Genomic DNA, 25,719 nt, shown 5'->3' with positions numbered 1-25,719 from the left:
TCACATACGATCCAGGTGCCTGCGCAATCCGTCTCGCCTAGTAAAAATCTTCTCGCAAATCTGGCAACCAAATCCCTGAAGCTGTTCGTTGTGATTTCGCCGATGGTGATAATACCGGGCATGAGTTTGTGTACCACAATCCGACATGGTTTTCCTCGGGAAAAATTCTTTCTTTCTTTTTCGTGTGCTGCTTTCCATCTGTTCCTTCGTGTCCGTGTTTTCCTTGTTAGCGTTTACGTTCAAATGATCTCCGGTTGTTGTTTCACGATCACCTTCCAATTCTTTTTTTAGTTTGGTTTGAAGCTGAATTATCTGCAGCTGGGAATCTTCACATTGCTGAACAAAATTGGAAAATTTCTTCATCATACCAATGCATGTTTCGCACACTCCGTCAGGTAAGCCTGTTACGGTTTGGTAGCGACCCAAACAGCACTGAACCACATCGGTCATCTCGCTTAATTCCTCTAAGCGATATCGCATTTTCTCGAATCCCCTTTTGGCACACAATCGACAAAAGTACTCCAAATTGTTCAAGTCGTTGTCGTCCGTCATCTCAATCGAGCATAGGTTCATGGTGGGAATGGTTCCCGCCATCAGTCGGGGCTTCTTGCGTGTTCGGTCGATAAACCGTTCCTCGAAGTGCCGCTCACAAATGAGTGCATTTTCCGGCACTTCGGTATTGTATTTGGCCGCCCAAGCCGTGGTTTTCCACCAATGTGGTAAATCACCGAAAGACATCTTGAAGAACAAGCGCTTGTTCCATTCGTTGGTCACCGCACAACCAGGAATGAAACATTGTGGCTAAGGCGATGACGAGAATTCAAGAACAATATATGATTTGTATGTTTGATTATGTACTTAGGGGAACAGACGGCTTTGGCAGGTTTTGTTCTATTATTGGCAGGGGGTTTTTGTCGACCGAATTTTATGAAATTTGGCCACAATATTCTTTGATATGCAAAGAATGTTTGGGCTAAATTTGAGCATAATCAGTCATAAAAAGAAACCCCTGCCAATAATAGAACAAAACCTGCCAAAGCCGTCATTACCCCTATTTAATTTAAGATCATCATTTCACTTTACCTTTGGTTTAAAGTTGGAACTCATAATGACAAAACTTTGTGTTGATGGAATAAATACGGCTACTTCTTCTTCTTCTGGGCGCCGCGCCGTACTGTCTACACTGAGAAACCAAACTATCCAAAATCGAGTGCAAAAGTACTCAAAATCAAGTATTTTGCTAACACCTTTATTGGATATTTTTTTATTGGATATTTTTATGTTGACAATAATGGGTATTTATAACTTCGTTTAAAGGTTATTTCTATAGAAATTGTTGTTATAACAACTCCCTTCTGAGTAGTTTGGACTCTATCGAAATCCAGCTTTCCACGCTCGGTAATGGCGGCTTGTCGGTGTGTAAAAATCAATCGGTCGCTGTACTGTTTGACACTAGCTGGAGGAAAACTCACTGTCGAAAAGGCCTTTTTCCCTTCCCCTCACCCAGGAACGCCAGTGGGCTTTCCTCCAGCTAGTGTCAAACAGTACAGTGACCAATTGATTTTTACACACCGATAAGCCGCCATTACCGATCGTGGAAAGCTGGATAGAAGAATGTTTGAGTGATTCTGGAATAGGTTTATTTTCAAAGAAAAAATGTGGAAAAACCTCGGAAAATCTGGCCGATTTTACCAAGGCCCATGCAGCTTAAAGAACAAATTTTTAGTCCCATATAAATTTAAAATGCAAATTAAAAATAGTTCCGTAGCTCCAAAAATTCTAAAAAATTGGGGTTAGGCTCAGTTTTTTATGCAGATTTAGAATATATAAAAACATATCGGGACCGCTTTGCGATTTGGGCGTAACTTATTTTGTAAACAAACATTGGAATGCGAATTCCTGCTAAAACAAGCATTTCATGAGGAAACCACGGTATGGATCTGACATATTAAGCTTTCCTCTACCGGATAAGGGAATTAGTTTAGGATGAAAACGCTTTCATTCTCCGGAACCCATGAAGCAATGTTTGTTTACAAAATAAGTTACGCCCAAATCGCAAAGCGGTCCCGATATATGAAAAAAAAAATGAAATCCGACACTCTACACGGTTATACTAATGACACACTGGTGGTACAAGTACCATGGTACAAGAATCTTGAAATGAGTACCATACCAATTATTGTCTTTATCAAAGATAGTCTTGGAATAATTTTCTTGTTCTCTTGTACCATGGTACAAGTACCACAGGTGTGTCTTTAGTATTAGATGACTTTACCCATTAATGGGTACTGTGTTATTGTTGATATTATTCCCACCGTGAAAAATTCACCCATTTTCTTCAAAAAGCGCCACTACTCATTAAAATGCCCGGATAAAAGTGTACCATAGGCTCAACAGTGTAAACAATTGAATTACCATATGCTCTACGGTATACAATAGGATATATTGTTTCTCGATAGTTGTCCATATTATATCAACACCGTGGATATAATATATTAACATTGTTCTCTAATGTAACAATACTTCCAATTGTTTTTAGAACATCCCGCATAATGAAAAACGACATACCATGCAGTAAAAATTACATATGCGTTTTAAGATATATTGTCACTATTCACTTCATTGTTGGCATACAATTTTAAGCTTGATTCACCATACCAACCCTACATCAAAACTTACTGTTAATACATAATTTGCTGTCGATGAGTAATTATATAGTTATTCAATTGTACATCTACCAACTGATGTATGGTACATCGAAAAATTTGTTCGAAAAAATCACCGGATTTAAATGTTAATTATACTTAACCGCCCATTACTCATATGGTCGTTTGTCCGTTTACCATCTGAGCTACTGTTGAAACAGTATATGAGACTGTTCATTTATGGTTAACTACTATTAGTGAGACCATCGCTACAATAACAGTTATTCTCTTCAATTATAACAGATGCGGTCTACGTATGGTCTATGATTATGCGGGCTGTTAGTGCATAAATTTTAATCATTCACTGACAAAAATCCAATCATATCCATTATGTGTGGCACACATAAATTTTGACTATAGCATTTCCCACATAACGGCTATGTGAATTCGCATAGCACATATGTGGAATCACACATAACCCTTATTAACTAATAACCTTTATGTGGATTTTCCCATAGCGGGTGGTTATTAACGCACACATAAAATTTATTTGTAAATTTCTTTAGATTTTTGCCAATAAAAATGTGTGGATTTTTATTAGTGTTGATAACTTCTGAAAATTTTGTTCAAATTGTATATAAGCAATATAATAATATTTATCCCATTGCCGCAAATATGCATTATTTTTCTTAAAACTTCATTTTTACCGGTAAAGCTGTCATAATTAAGAAATCCAATATCGTATTGTTTTACTATAAAAATACAATTCAACCTAATGTAATTTGAACGGTTTTCTTCCGATATTTCAACAATATATTTACGATACACTCTATTGTTTGACAAAAAAATATGTATGAAAAAATATCAAATTTTGTATAGTTACGATGCTTAACAACCCGTACGGTCTAATGCGAAAACTTCATTTACAATTTAATGAATGGTTCATAACAATACATTCTAATGTATTTCTATTATTTCATCTACATTCAAATTTATTGTGTTTTATAGTGATGTTACAATACATTGTATTGTTTTTCTATAATATTTTTTATTCGGGTGGGTAGTGGCACTTTTTCAAGAAAATGGGTGAATTTTTCACGGTGGGAATAATATCAACAATAACACAGTACCCATTAATGGGTAAAGTCATCTAACAGTGTAAACAACCCAATTGTTGCGCACACCCTAAGCGTAACGCAGCACCTACACCCGAACATTGTTGATGGGAATACCTCCAACGGCAATTTATACGAGCTCTTTGTGGGTCTGTCTGCGTGATGCAGTTGGCGAGAATGACGTGGAGCAGTACTGTCAACTGTAGATCGTAAAGCGATGACTAGCGAAAAATGTGTTCTACATAAAGGTTGTGAGTGAGACGGTGAATTTCTTAATCTATAATTTGTTGCTAAAACTAGTTATTCCCTACTGTTAACTTATTCTATCTATTACTAAATTGAATCGGTAAGCTAGAAAAACATAAAACAAGAACTTAAAAACTAAAGTAAATATTATATGCAGAGACGTGAAAGTGAGCCAACAAGCTGGACCTGCATGCGAAGGATCCAGACAGTCAGTATTCCTCAAATTAACGGTAACTAAGGGCCAATTTCTTCACCTTCGCTTAACTCTTAAGCGGTGCTTACCCATACGTTTAAACCTGGTTTAAGGCCTAAGCGGAGGTGAAGAAATCGGCCCTAAGCCTAAATAATTTAAAGAAACATAAACTAATGGTTTGCCTTAAACTAAAGATTTGAGATTCTGTTAATCCTAATTGACGTCGCTAGAAGAGAAACCGTAGTAAAAACAGGGAAACCTACAAACGTGAGTCTGTTCAGTCTAACCTAAAATGTAACTTTAATTAAAACTATATGTTATTGTAGGAAAAATTTAATCTCGGTGCTCGACACTGCAAATAAACCGGATTGAAAATTTTCGGAAAGCGTTTCTCTTGTTACATCTGCAACAATCTTAAATTTTTCGTTTTCTGGATCGATCTACGATGGCCAATAGGAGGAACCCTAGACGGAATCGGGCGCTGGAAGAAAGTCTACAACAGTCGTGCCTGCTGTGTAATCTTCCAGACTGCAACGAGATGGTGTGCTGTGACCGATGTAACCAGTGGTTTCACTTCGACTGTGTCGGAGTTAATGAAGACGTGGCTAATGTGTCCTGGAGCTGCCCGGATTGCTTGCCAGTGCCAGCTACAAATCCGGCTCCACAACTGCCACAATCATCAATACCACCGACAGCAATTACAGGTGAGCCAATTACACGATCGTCCCTGCCACCACCACAAACGCCGATGCCCCCGCCAAGAGCCTCAATAGTGCCAACCCCTCGTCCACGAACATCATTACACGGCGCTCCCCCACCCACACCTCTTCCGCGGCTTTCACGTGCACATGGTTCGTGTCCACCCGTTGTAGAACGCACGCTTGCAGAAGTGGAAGTTATTAACAGACTGCCAGCGGACCGTCGTATCCAGTTCCTGGAGCAGCAGGAAGCCATCGAGCAGCGATACTTGCTGCGTAGATTTCAGCTGTTATTGGAGTCGCCAATCAACGATAATCCCGTGAATGAACAAGAAGAAAGCAGGACCGCTCGGACAAACCAGGTCACCGTGGTGCCACCAGTGTATCATTCATCTCCAGTGTGTCACAATCAGTTGCCTCCACGTTCCACTCTTGAGAACAGGAACATATCACCGTTTGTTCCAATCTCGCGGCCAATTTCGAATTTCCCTCCTGTGGATCATAATCGACCGAACGTTTCGATGTTTCCTCCGCCGCTTGGCAATCTACAATCGAACTCTCCATCTTTCCACCCACCACCAGACTCACATCGTCCAGTAGCTTCTTCATTCGTTCCACGTCAGCGCAGTTATTATTCGCATGCTTCTGCATTCTCCCATCCTCATGGCAATCAGCATCAGCAAGCTTCCGCATTCGCCCCACTCACAGGTAATTTGCAACCAATCGGTCCGGAGTACTATCCGTCAGCTTTCCACAACGATCCTACTGCAACAGGAGGAGCGACGCTGCTCAACAAAAGCCAAATCGCCGCTCGCCATGCAGTACCAAAGGAGCTACCAGTATTTACCGGTGAACCGGAGGAGTGGCCTCTGTTTTTCGCTTCCTTCGAAAACTCCACGCATCTTTGCGGGTTTACACCTGAAGAGAATATGGTTCGACTGCAGAAGTGTTTACGAGGTAAGGCGTTAGAATCAGTGAGATGTCAGCTGTTGCACCCTAGCAACTTGGATCAAGTGCTAGGTACACTCAAGATGCTGTTTGGTCGCCCGGAAATCGTTGTACATCCGTTTCTACAGAAAATCAACAATATACCGGCTCTGAAGGCCTTGGAACACTCGTCGACTTTGCTCTTGCCGTACGCAATATGGTTGCGACAGTCAAGGCCTGCGAGCTAGAGGAGCATTTATGCAATCTCACCCTCCTGCACAGTTTGACCGGACGGCTTCCTCCTATGTTCAGATTGAACAGGTCGACATATCGACAATCTCTTTGTGTCGTATTCGTTGCAACGTGTTGTCCGAATTCAGCGATTGGTTGTATACGTTAGCAGAGGCAGCGAGTGCAGTGACTATGCCACAGTTTTCTATCGAGGTAGGAAGTATGATGGATTTTTGAATGTGCACACTGAAGTAATTCCAAAAGCGAAGCAGTTGGAAACAAACAACGGTAGTCTCGTCTGCCAGGGACGCTGCGCAGTGGAGAAGGGCAAGCGGCTTATTTCGTTCGGTATCTCCGCTCGCTGGGACACACTTCGTGAGCACAAACTGTGCCGCAGTTGTATGAACAATCATCGTGGTCCGTGCCAGTCTGCAAAGCCATGTGGGAGAAACGGATGTCAATACAAACACCATCGGCTATTGCACAACGATGGGAAGGACAAACCGGGGGCAGCCCCTGGTTCAAGCAATAGTGTTCCCCAACAAGGCGTCGTCGAAAGGTCATCGGATGTCGAGTCGTGCAATACGCATCGAGGAGGAGGAAAGGCCGTTCTATTCCAGTATGTTCCGGTAGTTCTCTATAACAACGGTATCGAGTTCCGCACTCACGCATTTCTAGACAGTGGATCATCATTAACACTGATGGAGGACAGTTTGGCGAAGGAGTTAAACCTGAATGGTGAGAAGTACCCCTTGTGTCTGCGATGGACTGCGGACACCTGCCGGTATGAAAAGGATGCCAAGATAGTCTCGCTCAACATCTCTGGCACACATCGTGGAAGCAATCTGCACAGTTTAAAGGAGGTCTACACGGTGAAAGAGTTAAGGCTTCCTTCTCAATCTCTACCGGCTGATAATCTGTGTGCAAAATACGTGCACCTGAAATCACTGCCACTGGAATCTTACAGCAACGTTCAACCAAGGATAATGATCGGTGTTAGCAACGCAAGGGTGATGCACGCTTTGGACAGCCGTGAAGGGAACCCAGACGAACCGGTGGCGATTAAGACTCGTCTTGGTTGGACTGTATATGGCACTTGCCCATCGGCGAGTGTATCAGCTGACAGTACCGCTCCTCTTAGCTTCCATATCTGCTCACATTCCCATGGACCAGATGAAATCCTACACGAAACGGTTAAGAACTATTTCGCACTCGACAGTTTGGGGATCAGAGCTCCGCAGAACCATTTACTTTCCAAGGAAGACGACAGAGCACTATCAATACTGCGCGATATCACCACTTTCCAGAATGGGCGCTATCAAGTTGGTCTACTATGGAAGTTTGACGATGTGCGTCTGCCAAACAATCGATCCATGGCGTTGAGACGTCACTACTGTTTGACGAAGCGGATGGAACGAGAACCACAGTTAGCTGCAACATTGAGAGCGAAAATGACGGACTACGTCAACAAAGGTTATATCCGTAAGCTGACACCAGAGGAGTGTCGAGTAACTGGTACTTACCGATTTTCCCGGTATTCAACCCCAACAAGCCGGGGAAAGTTCGAATTGTCTTCGATGCAGCTGCAACTTTCGGAAATGTCTCCCTCAACTCCGTACTGTTGAAAGGGCCAGATCAGCTGAACGCTCTGCCACCAGTCCTGTACAAGTTCAGAGAGCGACGAATTGGCCTAGGAGGTGATGTCGCGGAGATGTTCCATCAGATGCGGATGCGACCTGAAGATGAACATAGTCAGCGGATCCTGTGGTGTGCCAGCGAAGATACGATGGAACCAAGCGACTACGTGATGCAAGTAGTCACATTTGGTGCTACCTGCTCGCCCAGCACAGCGTTGCACGTCCTCAATAAGAATGCGTCCCGATTCGAGAACAGATATCCCACTGCTGTCGATACTATCCGTCGTCGTCATTATGTCGACGATATGTTGACTAGCGTTGACACAGTGGAAGCAGTCAAACTAGCAAACGATGTTTGCTACATCCACCGCAAGGGAGGATTCCACATGAGGAACTGGGTGTCGAATTCATCAGCTGTACTCAAGGCCCTCGGAGAAAATCCGAAGTCCGAGAAGTCCATGGAGATGAATGCAGAGCTCGCTATGGAAAAAGTTCTTGGTATGTGGTGGAGTACCACGACAGACGTCTTCCGCTACAAACTCTGTACGGATCGCAACAGAGATCTACTGTCTGGAGCCAAGCACCCTACTAAAAGGGATGTACTACGCACGCTAATGGCGATTTATGATCCTTTAGGGCTCATTGCACACTACCTGATGTACCTTAAGGTACTGCTTCAGGAGATCTGGCGGGCTCAAACTGGATGGGATGAGACCATCGGCCAGAAACATCTGGAGAAATGGCTGACTTGGTAGCGCATACTGTCTGAGCTGGAATCCGTCCGCATACCTCGGTGTTACTTTCTCCACAACGCAAGGATTGACGAAGTTACAGTGGAGCTCCATACTTTCGTGGATGCCAGCGAAAGTGGCTTTGCTGCCGTGTCATTTTTCCGCTTCGAAAAAGATGATCACATCGAGTGTGCTCTTGTTGGAAGCAAGACGAGAGTGGCACCTATCAAGTTCGTTTCCATACCTCGTTTGGAGTTACAAGCAGCAGTTGTTGGCGCGCGTTTAGCTCGTAGCATTGTAGAAGGGCACTCCATTAATATCGCTCACCGCTACTTTTGGACGGATGCCCGGGACGTCATGTGCTGGCTGCAGTCCGATCACCGCCGATATTCCCAGTTTGTGGCCTTTCGTGTTGGCGAAATACTTGAGACGACCGACATCACCGAGTGGAGATAGTTGGGCACTAAGCACAACGTCGCTGATGATGGAACCAAGTGGAAGTTCAAACCAGACCTCAAACCAACAAGTCGTTGGTTCGTAGGACCTCCGTTCCTATGGAAGCCGAAAAGTGAGTGGCCAGTGTCGTCCCTACAGGGTGAGGAGACCTATAATGAGATTCGAGCTAATCTGCTGCATCACATCGAAAACAAACCCCAAGCTATTCTTCTACCGGAAAACTACTCTTCTTGGCAACACTTGCGGCGTGTGACAGCATTCGTCAAGCGTTTCATCGAAAACATAAAGCGAAAGAAAAACAGGCAACCAGCAGAAATCGGTCCGCTCACAAGTGAGGAACTTTCAACAGCAGAGGTGTTTCAGTTTCAGCGAGCCCAAGAAGATGCGTACGGCGAAGAGTTAGCAGTAATAACAGACAGCCGCCGTCTGAAGAAGAAGAACCGCTTGTACAAAGTGAACCCTTTTATCGACGATCGTGGCGTGATGCGAATTCACAGTCGTCTTGGCGAATGTGACTTTGTAGATGAGAGTGATAAATACCCAATCGTGCTCCCGCGAGACCATCCAACTACACGTCTCATCGTCGCTAATGTCCATCAGCGTTACCATCACCAATGCCACGAAACCTGTGTGAACGAAGTTCGTAAACAGTTCTATATTCCTCGAGTGCGCAGAGTTTGCGACCAAGTGCGTCGTGAATGTCAGTCGTGTTTGATCACCAGTGCGAGACCAGAACCACCAGCGATGGGACCTCTTCCGAAGGCGCGAGTTGCAGCTTTTATACGTCCGTTCTCATATGTGGGTGTGGACTTCTTCGGTCCGTTTCTCGTCCTTATCGGTCGCCGACATGAGAAGCGCTGGGGACTGATCGTTACATGCCTAACAACTCGGGCCATACATCTCGAACTTGCCGCTTCGCTGAGCACCAGTTCGTGCATCATGGCTCTTAGGAACTGCTTCGCACGTCGTGGGACTCCCGTGGAAATTCGAAGCGATCGAGGGACGAATTTTGTTGGCGCAGAAAAGGAGCTGAAGATTGCGTTAGCGGGGCTAGACCAGAACATGCTGATGACCGAATTCACCACTCCGACAACACGTTGGCGTTTCAACCCTCCGGCATCACCCCACATGGGCGGCTGCTGGGAACGTCTCATCCAGTCGGTGAAGAAGATCCTAGCTGTCATCAAACCGCAGAGGGTGCCTACCGAAGAAGTACTGAGAAGCTACCTAATCCAGGCGGAGAATATCGTCAACAGCCGCCCACTGACACACGTACCTGTGGATGATGGCTCGTTTATTTTGTGATCTTCGAACGGGTCCAAGCCACTAGTCCCGTATACCGATTGTCCGCTGGCACTTCAACAGTCATGGAAGGGGTCAGACGCTTTGGCGAATTCGTTTTGGCGGCGATGGGTATCAGAGTATCTGCCCACAATAACTCGGCGAACCAAATGGTACTATCCTGTGAAGCCAATTGCGGTTGGCGACATTGTCATTGTGGTGGATCCTCAGTTGGCTCGGAACTGTTGGCCGAAAGGACGCGTGCTATCAGTTAAGACTTCATCAGACGGACAAGTACGTTCGGCGGTCGTACAGACAGTTACAGGCCTTTATGAAAGGCCAGCAGTGAAGCTTGCAGTGCTGGATGTAGGTGCAAAACGAAGTAAGCTGGACCAGGGCCCAACTACTGAGGGGGACTGTTGCGCACACCCTAAGCGTAACGCAGCACCTACACCCGAACATCGTTGATGGGAATACCTCCAACGGCAATTTATACGAGCTCTTTGTGGGTCTGTCTGCGTGATGCAGTTGGCGAGAATGACGTGGAGCAGTACTGTCAACTGTAGATCGTAAAGCGATGACTAGCGAAAAATGTGTTCTACATAAAGGTTGTGAGTGAGACGGTGAATTTCTTAATCTATAATTTGTTGCTAAAACTAGTTATTCCCTACTGTTAACTTATTCTATCTATTACTAAATTGAATCGGTAAGCTAGAAAAACATAAAACAAGAACTTAAAAACTAAAGTAAATATTATATGCAGAGACGTGAAAGTGAGCCAACAAGCTGGACCTGCATGCGAAGGATCCAGACAGTCAGTATTCCTCAAATTAACGGTAACTAAGCCTAAATAATTTAAAGAAACATAAACTAATGGTTTGCCTTAAACTAAAGATTTGAGATTCTGTTAATCCTAATTGACGTCGCTAGAAGAGAAACCGTAGTAAAAACAGGGAAACCTACAAACGTGAGTCTGTTCAGTCTAACCTAAAATGTAACTTTAATTAAAACTATATGTTATTGTAGGAAAAATTTAATCTCGGTGCTCGACACTGCAAATAAACCGGATTGAAAATTTTCGGAAAGCGTTTCTCTTGTTGCATCTGCAACACCAATTCATTGCAAAATGAAAATGAAATATTTAATATTTATTACTTTTTGTGGGTATAAAATAGTCAAAATAGAATTAATTTAAAGTCTTTTGTGTGGGAACTTTTATTTGCAGTGTGGTGAGTTTTTATGCTGATGTGATGAGTGAGCTCAGTGAGACACCAATGAAAATAAATACTCATAAATTCTCATTGGTGAGACACATTGCATCAGTTTTGTAAAAACATCAATGTTTTGATATTTGAATAAAATTAAAAATAGTAAAAATATTAAGCAGTTTTGAAATGAGCGAAACAGACATCGATAAAATTTGCCGACTTTGCTGCACAAAAAAAGGTCGGTTGAGGCATCTTTTCGACGATCGGCAAGAATATGCGCGACCATTGCCGGACATTATCAGCGATGTTTCTCGGCTGCAGGTAAGTTCAGTGGAAAATATGTCTACCGTGCAATTGAGTAAATTCGAAACACCGGAACATTGTAATCAAAGGTGGAGCGAAATGACGGAATGCCGCAACGGATCTGCAGAGTGTGTACTACAACATTGGTGAAAATTTATGAAACGATTGAGAGCTATCGAGCGAATGATTTGAAGCTTCGTCAACTGCTTAGCGCGGAACCTCCCGTGGAGATAAAGGAAGAAGAAGTGGACATAGAGTTTTTGGAAAATGCATTTACACAGGATTTGTAGGTTTATGGACTGAACGATATTGCGAGTTTAATAAATGCTTTATTATCTATTTTAGACAAGTTGGAAATGTGTCTATAAAACAGGAAGTAACGGAAATAGAGTATCTTGAATCGGAAATTTCACAGGAAAACCTCAATGAGTCGTCAGATGACAAGGAGTCGAAAATTTCCACTTCAAACGACAATATCAAAAATGATATTACAAATGAAGACGACTACGACGCGGAGTGGAAGCCCCAGTCAAACCACGATAAAGAGGTTAAAAAATCATCAGTAAAGGGAAGTCGTAAGCGAAGAACAACAAAAGATGACAAGGAGAAGATTCCCGGTCGCCGTCGCCGAAAGGATGAATATCCTGACCGTCCTAGATTGCATGATCACAAATGTTATATTTGCAAAAGTGAATCCCAAGGTACAGCCGAAGCACTCTTGGCTCATCTGAACAGTAATCATTTGGATCTACTGCCTTACACATGTCCCGAATGCGTAATGGAAACGATTGTACTCAAGGGTATTCAAGGTGTAAACTACCACATGCGACAACACTTGAATCCTGTAAAATGTCCTTATTGCGACCGACGTTACTGCAATAAAAAGAGTGTTGAGTTTCATGTGCAGTCACATCACATGGGAGAAAATGCTCCACATCCATCGCCGTGCGACCAATGCGGAAAAGTCTATCCTTCTAAGTTGGCCCTGAAAAACCACATGCGGCTGCATACATCGGGCGCAGCATGCGAAATTTGTGGAAAGGTCTTTAAAGAGAGGAACAGACTTCGGAAGCACATCCAACGCCGACATGAAAATCTTAAACTTTTCGAGTGCCACATCTGCAAGAAAAAACTTACTTCGTTATGCTCTGTTCAAAGTCATATCAAAACGTATCACACAAATCAAGTGTTCAAATGCAGTTACTGCCCGAGAACCTACACATCAGAGATGACACACAAATTCCATGAGAAGAAGCATGCCGAAAACCCGGATTATGTGGCCACAAAAGATTGGAAAGAGTATTACGACTATGTCGAGGGCGAATCGGAAGGAGGAGCTAAACTGAAAAAATGTAAACTATGTGGAGTAGTAACCAGAAACATGATATCCCACCTGACTTCGATTCACTTTCCATCTGAGTTCAGGTGTGAAATATGTGGCGCCACATTCAAACGTAAAAATACCTACGATATCCACGTGCTGGAGCACGAACATGGTAAAGCTGTCCAGTGTCCGATTTGCAATCGGGAATTCTCCGATCGTAGACTTTTGTTGGCGCATCTGCGCACCAAGCAGCATCGCGATCATCCGATAGCCAAGTCGGTGCTCAGCACTGTGCGCAGAACCAAGAATAGCAAACCGAAGGAAGCGAACACGGACGAGAACCCGGATGCTGTTTTCCAAGATGATGGTTTGGTTGATGTGGGAGAAGATGGTTTCGTGTAAGATGGATCGCTTGTACAATAAAGGAGAATATGCAAATTCCGTTACGTCACTGTCCTAGCGTTCAGATTTAGGAATCAAGATGCGTCCCTAATCCGCCTCTAGTTATTTACAACTAAAGAAACATGCCATGAGATGCTGTTAAGTGCAACCATTCTCCCATTTCAGCATTAATATTTCCACTGGGGTCGCCAGCTAGCCTTGCGAACAAAGGCGTAAGATTGCCAATCCGGAGATGGCGAGCTCGATTCTTGGTCCGGTCTAGGATGTTTTCGGATGGGAAACATTCTCGACATTCTGGGTATAGTGTGTACCCATTGTACTTGCCACAAAAGATACATAATGTTCCCAACTGGAAAGGAATAAAACCCAAATGTATATTTATGGATGGATCTCTGTTGAATATTTTTTTCAGCGATAACAAGAAAAAAACTTTCAAGAAATTAACGTCTAGCGTTGATTGTTTCCTCAATATTTACAAAAAGGACATTTCAGCGCAAAAGGAGGACTTCCGATTTCCACCGAACGAATAGGTTCAAGAACCGTAAATTTGAGTTCAACCCCTTTAACCTAACTTTGCATTCCCCATCGAACTGCTATCGTTTGGAAGTTTTTTTCCTCTGTGATATCATATCAACGGATGGAAAGAAAGAGATGCCAGAACTAAAAGTTCAGATTGTTTGATCTATCAGTGTGGTAAGTGCCGTCGGTGCCTTCGGTTTGAGGAAGCGGGGAAAGCCGAGCACATGAAGAGGCTAAAGTTGACCCCTGATCTTTTTTTTTATTGTTCGATTATAGGATAAAAACTACCTGAAAAAGAATTATGGAATGTGATCAGATGTTCTCGTTAACGTAAATTTGACACACAAAACACATTTTATTAAATTAAATTATTCAGGAAACATTTACACATGTTTTCACCTAATTTGTAATGTCCATGTTTTTAAATAAGATTAAATTGGTGGGAGTGTTACAGAAGGACGTAAATTCCAGCAGTTGATAGCATTTCCCAACACGGTTCGGATTTCGCACTCACTCACCCTACAACACAATTCTTCAGCATATTGTATTTTGTTCAGAGAACCTACACTATACGACAAACATTGACTCCTTCAAAGACATTTTATCCTTCTTCCCACACTCAAGAAACAATAGGATTCTTTTCTGAACATACACCATAAGCAATTATTTTGATTTCCATAAGATCCTCTAATGAAATGCATTTTATAAAACAATTCAGAGAAAGAGAGAAAAGATTAACTCGGCGGCTTTAAACCTTAGTTGCCGAGAGTCAAAACAAGACTTTCATCCGTATTCTTGTTTAAGGACGACTAAAATTTTCGAAAAAATCCGACTCCTTTAAATATGCTTATTTGATTTTGCTGGCGTAAACGAGAATGCGTAAGTGTAAGTGAGGATTCCGAAGCCTGATCCCAGAGCCTTAAGAATTTAGCCTTCCATAGAAAACAGTTTAAAATTTGACCTTATTCATGAGTTTGCTCCTCAACGCTATCAAAATTCATTCCCCACAATCCGGTTAATTTTTTTGGTCTGACCGTGCTTAATATCTGCTGAGCAAGTGGATTATCCCGATGTTTCTTGGTCCGGAGATGCGAATACAGATTCTTCCTTTCGGAAAATTCTTTCCCACAAATCGGGCATCGTTCGGCCTTCCCATTTTCATGCTCCCGCACGTGGATATTGTAAATCTGTTTAATTTTAAAGGTCATTCCACAAGTCTCGCACCGATGTTCCGTGGGAAAGTGAACAGCACTTAGATGTGTTGTAATTGCTCTCGTTATCACTCCGCAGAGAGTGCACTTTTTCAGTTTCTTCAGCGTTGAATCACTGTCGTCTCCTTCAATAACCGTGTAGTAGTCCTTCCAATCTTTCTTAGGTTCGAAATCTGGATTGTTGACATGTCTTTTTTCGTGAAAACGATGGGCCAACTCCGTGCCGAAGGTTTTCGAGCAGTAACTGCATTTATATTTCCGAGTCGAGTGGTATGCTTTGACATGGTTCTGGACCGATTCCAGTGAAACTAGCTTTTTCTTGCAGATGTGGCACTCGAAGTTTCTAAGTTTTTCATGAAACCGTTGGATGTGTCTTTGTAGTTTGCTTCGTTCCGCGAAAATTTTACCACAGAGCTCACAACTTGTGGCAGTTGTATGCAGCTTCATGTGATGATTGAGTGACGTCTTTGTGGCAAACACTTTCCCGCAATGTTTGCAAGTCAATTCAGATTCAGAAGTGTTCTCTGCGTGGTGCAATTGCACGTGCATATCAACATTGTTTTTACAGGAGTATCGTTTATCACAAAATGGACATTTCTCAGGATTCAGATGTTGTCGTTTGTGACTGTTCAATGCTAGAGCCGTTTTAATTACAACCGTGTCCATTACACATTCTTGGCACGTATATGGCAGTAGGTTCAAATGATTGCTGTTTAGGTGGGCCAAGAGAGCTTGAGCTGAGCCGTGGGAGTCGCTCCTGCATACATAACACTTATGATCACTTTTCTGTGGGGCATCAGGATTCCTTTTTTTGGGGCGTTTCGGCGCGGGTTTCCAAGGAGCGCTCAAGCCAATCGGTTTACGAGATTTTTTCACTCTTGGCTTATCACGTTTGGGATCAATTTCTTTGTTTTCCTCTTCGGGCATCCCTTCATCATTCTCATCGAATGGATTAATTTCTGAATCATCAGCTTTTACATTCGCACTTACTTCATTGTCACTACATTCTTTAGTTTGCTCTAGCTCCTCGTAATCGATATATTCTGCCTCTTGTTCTTCTTTAATGTCAATATTATCAACTAGCCTAAAATAAAGAACAATTTATTTGACATTATGAACAAACTCATTGAACATTGTACTCACATTTCTCGATGGCACGCCTTTTCCAGATCTTCTTCATCCACTTCTTCTTCTTTAATTTCAACCTGCTGCTGTAGAACCGCACTTATTTGCTGTTGGAGCTTCAAGTTGTTTTCTCGGTAGTTTTCGATCGTTTCGTGCATTTTCATCAACGTGGAGGTACACATCCGGCAGATCTTTTGTGGCATACCGTCACCGATATCAACCTGGGTGAGGAAAACAGAGTTTATTAAAAAAGAGATGGTTCACTGATGCATAAGGAGTTCCAGTTCATTTTTAATAACTAGAAATAAATCAGCTGATAATTTGAAGCTTTACTAATTGAACATTATATTTGATTCTATAATGTTTGGATTACGATGATTGTGGCACAAATTGTTGGCAAGCAATGCTAAAATTGTTGTCATTATTGCATTGTTATGTACGTCAATGTTTTAGGACGCGATTTCTAACATTTCTTCCCCTACCCTACTAACTAAATTTACGAAAATTATTTGCTCGCAGACGGTGTTTTATTCACAGAACTATTAATTCAATTACTACCAGCAATAAGCTTACAATATTTTATTAGTGAAAAAATCTTCCAAATAAAAGTGTTTCAAAGCCAAACTGTTCTTCGTTCTGCTTTTCCACATTCGATGTCGCTTCCTCCGCTTAGTCCGAATTGGTTACTTTCATCGTACCGAGCATGGCGCGAGCAAGTGGATGATCTTGATGCTTTTTGGTCCGGAGGTGTGTCAGCAAGTTCTTCCTTTCGGAGAACTCTCGCGTACAAATCGGGCACCGGTGCGCTTTACCATGCTTGTGCTCCAACACGTGGATGTCACAGGATTGTTTAGTTTTGAAAGTCATGCCGCAGATTTCACATCGATACTCGGTCGGAAAGTGCACTCTGCCCAGATGTGTTCCCATGTTTCTTGTCACGATGTCGCAGAGCTTGCATTTCTTCAGCTTGTCTTTTTTGCCTTCTTCTCCCTCCAGAATGGTGTAATATTCTTTCCATTCTTTGGCTGCCACATAATTCTGATTTTCGATGTGCTTTTTCTCGTGGTACCGGTGAGTCAATTCGGAGCTGAATTTCTTTGGACAGTAACTGCACGTAAGCACCTGGGACGAATGGTACGTATTGATATGGTTCTGAACGGCGGATAACGTGGCTAATTTCTTCTTACAGATATGGCACTCGTATTTCTTGATTTTCTCATGTCGGTTCTGAATGTGCCTTCGCAATTTGCTTCTTTGTTCGAAGATTTTACCACAGATTTCGCACGCCGAGCCGGAGGTGTGTACTCTCATGTGTTGCTTCAATGTCAGTTTTGATGAGCACACTTTCCCACACATTTCACATGGCGATGGGTTTGGCTCGTTTTCACCTGTATGACGCATCTGCATATGTAACTCCACACCACGCTTGCAGCTATATCGCTTATCGCATAACGGACATTTTTCCGGGTTCAAATGTTGCCGCTTGTGGCTATTCAGTGCAACAACAGTTCTAATAACGACCGTCTCCATTACGCACTCTGGACACGTATACGGCAGTATATCCAAGTGACTACTGTTCAGATGAGCCATCACAGCTTCAACCGTTCCATAAGAATCACTCATACAGATGTAACATTTGAAATCTTGGAAACGCGGACGATTCAGGTCATGTTCTTTGAACCGTTGGCAGGAAGGGTGTTGTAATTGTAGATCACTTGAGCCTTTCTTCTTGCGTGATTTCTTGCTCGATGACTTTCTTTTTATAGCTTTATCTTTGGCTACGTCGTTCTGCACCCAATCACCATCGTCATCATCTACAACTTTGCCATCGTGCCGAATTTCTTCATCTGCGGTTTCTGTTTCAGACTCATCTACATCTTGAGCCTCATTCGCCGGATCATGTTCTTCGATTTCTTCCAGCTGCTCAAAATCGAGATACTCGTCTTCTTCTGGTTCTGGTTTGATGGTAACATTATCAGTCATACTAAAACGAATCGCAACAATTTAACGAATGGAACGAGATCTTCGAGTTATTCACATTGTGTACTTACATGTCCTGTTGGATTGTGTTCTCGAGTGTTTCTAAATCCACCTCTTCTTCCTTAATTTCAATCTGTAGTGGATGCAATACTGCCAGCTGTTGGCGTAGCTTCACATCGTTTGCTCGATAATTTTCAATCGTTTCCCTCATTTTCACCAAAGTAGAGGTACACGTTCGACAGATCTTTTGTGGCATTCCATCTTCGGCTTCAACCTAGTTCCGTATAAAGAACAATGTTTGTTCTATAGTCACATCAGTTCCATGTACGATTCAAATGTTAAATCTAAACAGGCTATATTTTGGCATCGCAAAGAGCGAATGCGGGATACGAAGTGGTGAGAATACATCTGGGAAGGGACGTTCAACATAGCTCTGATCCTCATAAGTTCCAATAGTCACGCTTTCACTGGTCTACCGATGACAATCGACCGTCAGTTAAGAGTTCCGTACTTAGTTGGTAGTGTGTAGCATAAATACAGTTATCCTTTTGACTCCCAGCTTTTGATATCAGATAGAGCAAGGGGGTACGAACGGGGGGCCTGTCTAAGATGAGGTGTAGTTTGACAGTGGACTTCTGTAAAAAGCTGCCAGTGTCTGCAAACAAGCCCTACCAAAGCGACTGTTTGCCGCTCAAAGCGCACTATCGCACAAATGAATAAGAATTTGTTCTGCAAGAAAGCGTGGTTCAAATAGCGTACGCACTGGCATCCAGCGACCGAATACGAGATGCATTTCCCTTAGAAATTATAAATAAGATGAGAGCCCTTTATCACGGCTAACAACTTAAACAGTTGCCGAATTAAACAAACCGATCTAAAATCAACAGATATAGATCGCGAGCTGATTCCACGTGGTTCATTTAGGGTCCAGATATTCCAGGTATCGAGTTTAAAATCATAGTCCTTATTTCGTTGCCGGGCTGGTTCTCTTTATCTTTTTGCCTTTCTCGTACAACAAAGTTGTACCGAAAGGCTATCATTTCACTACGAAAACGAACTTTTTATAGAAGCCTCGGAGACCCATAGTGTTATATACCAATCGACTCAGCTCGACGAGCTGAGCAAATGTCTGTCTGTCCGTGTGTATGTGTGTGCACAAAAGCTAAGAAAAACATTAGACAACTTTTCATATAGTAATCCTCAACCGATTTTCTCGCAACAAGTTTCATTCGACAGGGGGCAAAGCCTAGTTGATCACTATTGAATTTGATAACGATAGACCGTTGCGTTTAAAAGTTATAAATATAATAGTACATCGAACCATATTAGCACCATATAAGGTTGGTGTCTTGGCTAAATGCGAGAAAGGCAGTGTCACTACTCGGTGAATTAAGTTGGTTTTTTCTCTATTTTTCAGTAAGCTACCTTACCAAGGTCGCGTTACCTACACCGCGCAGGTGGGGCTGCCATTATAGCTATGATATGGCTTACGCGATACAATTTTTCGTCAATCAGAAACTGGATAACAGATAGACGCTGTTTGAGCCGCAGCTCCTGGTGGATAGATGCTCTAGACGTTTCTCTGATCCACTCTAGGTAATGTCAGAAGGACAACAGTGCCCAGGCTGCACTGCGAGCTAAGTACGCAACCCTTAGCTGGCGGTCTTGTCTGTCATCGGTCGACCAATGGAATCATGAGAGAGGATCTTGTGGGAACCAGAGCTACAAGTTCGCACAACTATCCAGCGAGACGCGGCAAATGAAGCTCGAAATCCTGGAACCTGGAACTGACCAATATGAAAGCTTTTGATTGCAGTACTCAAATTAATTTAAAAAAAATGTTACTTAGGTCCTTTTGAAAAGTTAAGCGAGATTTATACTTTGCTTGCATCGTGAAAGCGAGTTTAACGGCTTCCGATGGCTTACGGTTAGTCGGTAGATTGAATTCCCCGGTTTAAGGCAATGGTGAAACAGCAATGGTTTGTCTCGCCTGCTTAAAGGTTCGTTCATCCTCGGAATCAGTTTCTCAGGATTTCCGGTAAAATTTGCTGCAGCTCAATTGTGCGGGATTCGATGCATTGTCTTGAACAGTTCACATAGAAGACATCTATGTACTTCAATGAGAATAGACCACTCGAGAACTCGATAAAATAGGAGGAAATTGAGATTTTCGGAACAAATCAAAATCTAAAAGGTAACATCGTTTTTTTTTTATGTTTTAGATTGAAAAAACATTTTTTTTCCTTCACCGGTACCGGTACAATGCGATTTATTTTAGTTTCTAGAATCAGATTCAAATATTTACGGGATATTCTGATCAAGCTGTAGGAAACTGCACTATATCTCCATAGATCCGACGAGTGTGAACAAATAAATAAATTCAAGAACCACAGTATGAAGACATGGATGTTGTTGTCCGTGCGATGAAATCGGAAAATCTTGGTAGTTTCAGAATCCACCAGTAAATATATTCTATGTCTAAACAACTCGTTTTTCTTTCTTTATTAACGTTTTGTCTTTCTCGTACAGCAAAATTGTACCAAAAGGCTATCATTTGAATCCAAAATCAATTTTTTTATAGCAGTCTCGGAGACTCATGATGTTATATACCAATCGACTCACCCAGGGCCGGATTTATGGGGGGGCCGTGGGAGCCGGTCTTATGTACCAAAACCGACCTTTTTTGTATTTTTTGGGGCCCCCACGTACCGTCGGCCCCGGGGCCCCCTTCCGGCTAAATCCGGCCCCACTCACCTCGTCGAGCTGAACAAATGTCTGTCTGTCCGTGTGTATTTTGTGCGTTTGTGTGCGTGTGCTAGTGTGTTGGCATACGAAAACTGAAAAAAACATTAGCCACTTTTTCATGTAGTAATACAGACTGTCACTTTAAAGTTTAACTTGAGAATTAAACTCAAACTTTAAAGTGACAGTTCAATAATTATGAAATAACCCTGTTCGCATAGCAATATTACTTTTGACAGATATCGAATCATTCACCCTAGTTGATCACTATTGAATATCATCACGATCGGTCATTGCGTTCAAAAGTAATGAAGAAAATGGTGTATTGAACCATATAAATAAGCTTGGTGGATTGATTCGCTATACAGCGTTTGCAGAAGCCGTAATGTAGGCAATTATTTATGATGTGTATTACACTAAGGCGAAACCGACGATTGAATCGAGAAATGCAACTTCACCGCTAGGTGGATTAATCTGTATTTTTTGACGTAAACTACGTCTAAGGGGAATACTCGGATACATTGTGTAAAATTAAAATTCCAAAATTGGGGACTGTCACGAAATCATGTAAGATTTGTAACATTAAAAGGTCCTTTATCTTTCAATGGATTTTAAAGATTTAATATCAATCGATTCGCAAACTCTCCATCAATTTGCCAATAGTATTGAAACTTTTGAGTATCAACGCTTAGCTATTGAAAATTTTAGTTTTTTCATGCATCATACCTGTCCTATGAGTCCTATGCAGCGCGTTCCATTCTTTGGTAATTGTCTACTTTTAGGGTATAATTCAATTATGCAGAAGCCGTAATGTAGGCAATTATTTATGATGTGTATAGGTGGATTAATCAGTATTTTTTGACGTAAACTACGTCTAAGGGGAATACTCGGATACAGGGTGTAAAATTAAAATTCCAAAATTGGGAACCGTCACGAAATCATGTAAGATTTGTAACATTAATAGGTCCTTTATCTTTCAATGGATTTTAAAGATTTAATATCAATCGATTCGCAAACTCTCCATCAATTTGCCAGTAGTATTGAAACTTTTGAGTATCAACGCTTAGCTATTGAAAATTTTAGTTTTTTCATGCATCATACCTCTCCTATGAGTCCTATGCAGCGCGTTCCATTCTTTGGTAATTGTCTACTTTTAGGGTATTATCAATTGTTGAACTGGGGTGGCCCAGCTGTTAGACGGTCCCTACTCCCTCACAGAGTGCGAGATGCTGCTAAAGCTGGGTAGTATATACTACAGTAGCCGTTCGATAACTGCAAAATGTTTACTTTTCAGTTAACGAATGCCGTTCGATAATTGCAACGCATTCTAGACGTCAAACGGTTGTCAATCGACGTCAGATGCAATAAAAGTGCATCTAAATGTGCAGCGCAATGCAGCTGTCATTGAGTCTGACATCAGTTTGAAGTTTAGCAGTCCGATAACTGCAAAACTGTTGCAACTATCGAATTGCAGTTAAAAAGCATTGCAGTTAAATGACTTGCAGTTATCGAACGTCTACTGTACTCAGCTCTATTAACTAGTAACTATCCCACCGACACTATAGTGTCGGTGGAATAGTTACTTCTCTTCTATATAGAGCGGAATAAAAGGTTCAGTGTACTATATTTAGTTTTACGTAGTTTACGTCTAGCGGTCGTGTCTTGTGTACAACCCCATTTTTTTTAAATTAATAAGTTCTTTACTATCAATAGGTACAACTCGGTTCTATCGACAACACATATAGATAGTTAGTGATTATTAAGCTTCATTCGGTAGGACAATATCGCTGCAAAGGTGCAAAAACTATTTACACCATGACGATGGATAATTGTAATATGTACTGATAAAAGAGATTACAAAGATAATTTAAAAATAATTAGATTTTTTTTACATTATTACAAGCGACCAATAATTTGTGTATGTATAAAAACACTAATTCCACAATGATATGGAAATGCTAATATCATCTTCCAAACTTAGACGCACATGTTCATAATAGAATTAGAGGCGAAAGTATAGAATTGATAGTTCCGTTAGGATACGGCAGGCATGAAGACTAATTCCACGTTTAACTTGTAGAACGGTGTCAGAACATTATTTTAGTATTTCAACTTTTTGAATTACATTCTGGATTATAGAATTTGCATCAAGCTTTTCTGTATGATGTGTGTACCACACTGGAGTCAGTTTTAACGCGGGGGATAGGTACCACGCAACAAAAAACGCGTAGATCCCGAAATCCCTGATATTTTCCGTCATTTTGAATTATTTTTCTTGACCTGATACACAGTGTAAAGATCTCAGGCGTAAACTAATTATCGTACTCAATAAAATTACAATTACATACTACTGATCGAAGCAGATAATCCTCAACTATTTCCAACCAGTCTAATTGAACTTACCTCCAAACGAGTAACATCCAAAATCACTTGCTTTAATGATGTCGAATCGTTGACTGTTAGATCAAAAAGAGACCTCATACGATTCTTTTTCTCACAGCACAGACGGCAAATATTCTCGATATCCAAATCACTCATTTTTACACAATTTTCCCGATTAAAATTTAATATTTTCTAACTTTAGGATCAAAATAAACAATTTGCAAACAACATCTGCCAATAATCAACAAAGCATCACTCATAAAAGCGGTTTTTTGACGTCCGCTAGCACGGTAATTTTTTTTTTCATGAGATAAACACGGTTAAATACATTTACCCAAAATGAAGTCTAATCGAGACACTGCCACTAATAAAAGTGCAAACGTAAATGTTATTACTCTGGAACAAGTAAAATTTATTAGATAAGTTATTCATTATTTTTAAAAGTGCAGTCATGAAAATCAGAACAAGTCCCTATTCTGTGGAAGTCGTGGAAGTTCATGATGTGTATTAAAGTGAGCAATCATATTTATAAATGTACTATAAATACTATAAAAATACTATCTTAAGACAGTAGCGCGACTGACAGGTGACCAAATTTGGTAGCGCGATAAGAGCGCTACTATTTGATGAACTGTCAACTGTCAAACGTCACCGGTACGGAATACGGCAACCAAATAGAGAGCCGAAAATAGTGACCGATACGGAAACGAGTGACGAAACTAAAATGAAAGCGCTGCGCGGGTGATTAAAATGGTCGCGACCGATAATGATGCTCTAAGAGCATCATTATCGGTCGCGAGCATTTTAATCACCCGCGCATGGATGTGGGGAAGGGAGAAAAGGCCTTTTCGCCGGTGAGTTTTCCTCCAACTAGTGTCAAAATACAGTGACCGATTGATTTTTACACTCCGACAAGCCGCCATTATCGAGCGTGGAAAGCTGGATTCATACAATTTGACAGTTCGGTACCCAACATGTTTCGGACGGCAGAACAAAAGGAACCGAAGCGACAATCTTTATCGTGTAACTAAAATATCTTTTGTGCATATCTATCAAAACTCAAAACGTAATGATTTTTGAAGACACGGATACAGGGTGTAAAATTAAAATTTTAATATTGGGAACCGTCACGAAATCATGTAAGATTTGTAACATTAATAGGTCCTTTATCTTTCAATGGATTTTAAAGATTTATATATCAATCGATTCGCAAACTCTCTACCAATTTGCCAGTAGTATTGCAAATTTTAAGTATCAATGCTAAACTATTGAAAATTTTAGTTCTTTCAGGCATCATGCATCCCCGCGCGTTCCAATCCTTGGTAATTGCCTACTTTTAGGGTATTATCAATTGTTCAACTGGGGTGTATTAATGGGGTGGCCCAGCTGCTAGACAGGGGTCCTTACTCCCTCATAGAGTAGGGTAGTAGTGTCGGTGGGATGGTTCCTTTTCTCCTATATAGAGCGGAATAATTGGTTCAGTGTACTATAGGTAGGGTAAGACGGTTTAATGCGCCCCACCTGGCCAAAACGCCCCCCTTTGATTTCTAGAAAACTATAACAAACTAAGGGTCAAAATGAGTGGGTACCTATAAATATTTGTAAATACTATGCGAATGTGGAAGTATTTTTCTATTACATACCTAATGAAAATAATAGCAAAATACAAAAAGTTACAGTTTTGATGTAACTTTTCATGTTTGTTTGTTCAACATTCTGGAGCGACGCTAGCATACTGTCCACAAAACTTGCACGGGAATACTCAGTTGGGCAACAAAATAACTTTTCCCAGTGGTTAATATGATATAAAATTGCTTCCATCTTCGAAAACGTAACCATTTTCGAAAATATGTTTCACTGGCCAAAAAGCCCTGCAAGCAGGACGATACGCCCTTACCAACTGGACACAAGCGCGGCGAGCTTGCAGCAGTTGCTTCCAAATGATAAGGAAATCATTGAAATGTAATTAAACCTGATTAAATGGACTTTTTTTTTTATCTTTCGTTTATTTGGAAGGCTCATTTGCCGTGAAGCGTTACGGAGCCGAAATCAAGTTTAACAATACATTTCTTGATTCTTATACATAGTGTTAGTTTTGGGGAACCGAAAGACTCGCGGTTTAGTCGAGGTTAGGGAATACAATAATACAGTAGGAAAGGAAAGGATTTTAGGGTGCTTAAGTAATTACGATGCTGATGTTCACAAAGTTGACATTCCTCGCATTTTTACATCTGTAACGGGACAAACAAACTTTTTTTGGGAGACAACGACGAGAGGAAGACATACGGAAGGGATTAACAACAGACATGGAAATGTACAACAAGAGGAAGACATTCGATATGGGGTACGACAGACAAGGGAAT

General features: G+C 41.6%; 3 protein-coding genes and 2 long non-coding RNA genes across 7 annotated transcripts; 3 read left to right on the top strand and 2 right to left on the bottom strand.

Moving 5' to 3' along the window:
• LOC134206473 (uncharacterized) lies at positions 1–1,210 on the bottom strand. Its single transcript, XM_062682192.1, has 2 exons — positions 1,084–1,210; positions 1–801 (listed from the first exon to the last, which is right to left on the bottom strand). The coding sequence occupies exons 1-2, from the start codon at positions 1,105–1,107 to the stop codon at positions 1–3; spliced, it is 825 nt and encodes a 274-aa protein (XP_062538176.1). The 5' UTR covers positions 1,108–1,210.
• Positions 1,211–3,876: 2,666 nt separating this feature from the next.
• LOC134205020 (uncharacterized) lies at positions 3,877–4,665 on the top strand. Of its 2 annotated transcripts, none has more exons than XR_009978040.1 (4): positions 3,877–4,106; positions 4,164–4,214; positions 4,394–4,466; positions 4,526–4,665. It is a non-coding gene; the product is annotated as an uncharacterized LOC134205020 (long non-coding RNA). The 2 variants fall into 2 exon arrangements; XR_009978041.1 differs by having other exon boundaries at positions 4,164–4,236.
• Positions 4,666–10,178: 5,513 nt separating this feature from the next.
• On the top strand, positions 10,179–11,397 carry LOC134205757 (uncharacterized). Its single transcript, XR_009978191.1, has 4 exons — positions 10,179–10,866; positions 10,924–10,996; positions 11,055–11,127; positions 11,187–11,397. It is a non-coding gene; the product is annotated as an uncharacterized LOC134205757 (long non-coding RNA).
• Positions 11,398–11,469: 72 nt separating this feature from the next.
• Positions 11,470–13,488, top strand: LOC134205013 (zinc finger protein 37 homolog). Its single transcript, XM_062679866.1, has 3 exons — positions 11,470–11,689; positions 11,761–11,957; positions 12,017–13,488. The coding sequence occupies exons 1-3, from the start codon at positions 11,555–11,557 to the stop codon at positions 13,395–13,397; spliced, it is 1,713 nt and encodes a 570-aa protein (XP_062535850.1). The 5' UTR covers positions 11,470–11,554; the 3' UTR covers positions 13,398–13,488.
• Positions 13,489–14,251: 763 nt separating this feature from the next.
• Positions 14,252–23,670, bottom strand: LOC134205014 (zinc finger protein 700-like). Of its 2 annotated transcripts, none has more exons than XM_062679867.1 (3): positions 23,378–23,637; positions 16,271–16,473; positions 14,252–16,211 (listed from the first exon to the last, which is right to left on the bottom strand). In XM_062679867.1, exons 1-3 carry the CDS (start codon positions 23,510–23,512, stop codon positions 14,879–14,881), a joined length of 1,671 nt encoding a protein of 556 aa, XP_062535851.1. In that variant the 5' UTR covers positions 23,513–23,637; the 3' UTR covers positions 14,252–14,878. The 2 variants fall into 2 exon arrangements, with proteins under 2 accessions (XP_062535851.1, XP_062535852.1); XM_062679868.1 differs by lacking the exons at positions 14,252–16,211; positions 16,271–16,473 and adding exons at positions 16,512–18,236; positions 18,304–18,506 and having other exon boundaries at positions 23,378–23,670.
• Positions 23,671–25,719: the final 2,049 nt, after the last annotated feature.

This window comes from Armigeres subalbatus, chromosome 1 (assembly GCF_024139115.2).
Source record: "Armigeres subalbatus isolate Guangzhou_Male chromosome 1, GZ_Asu_2, whole genome shotgun sequence".
In the NCBI taxonomy this organism is placed as follows: Eukaryota; Metazoa; Arthropoda; class Insecta; order Diptera; family Culicidae; genus Armigeres; species Armigeres subalbatus.
Note: the sequence above shows the minus strand (reverse complement) of the source record. Positions and strands in the feature narration are given on the sequence as shown.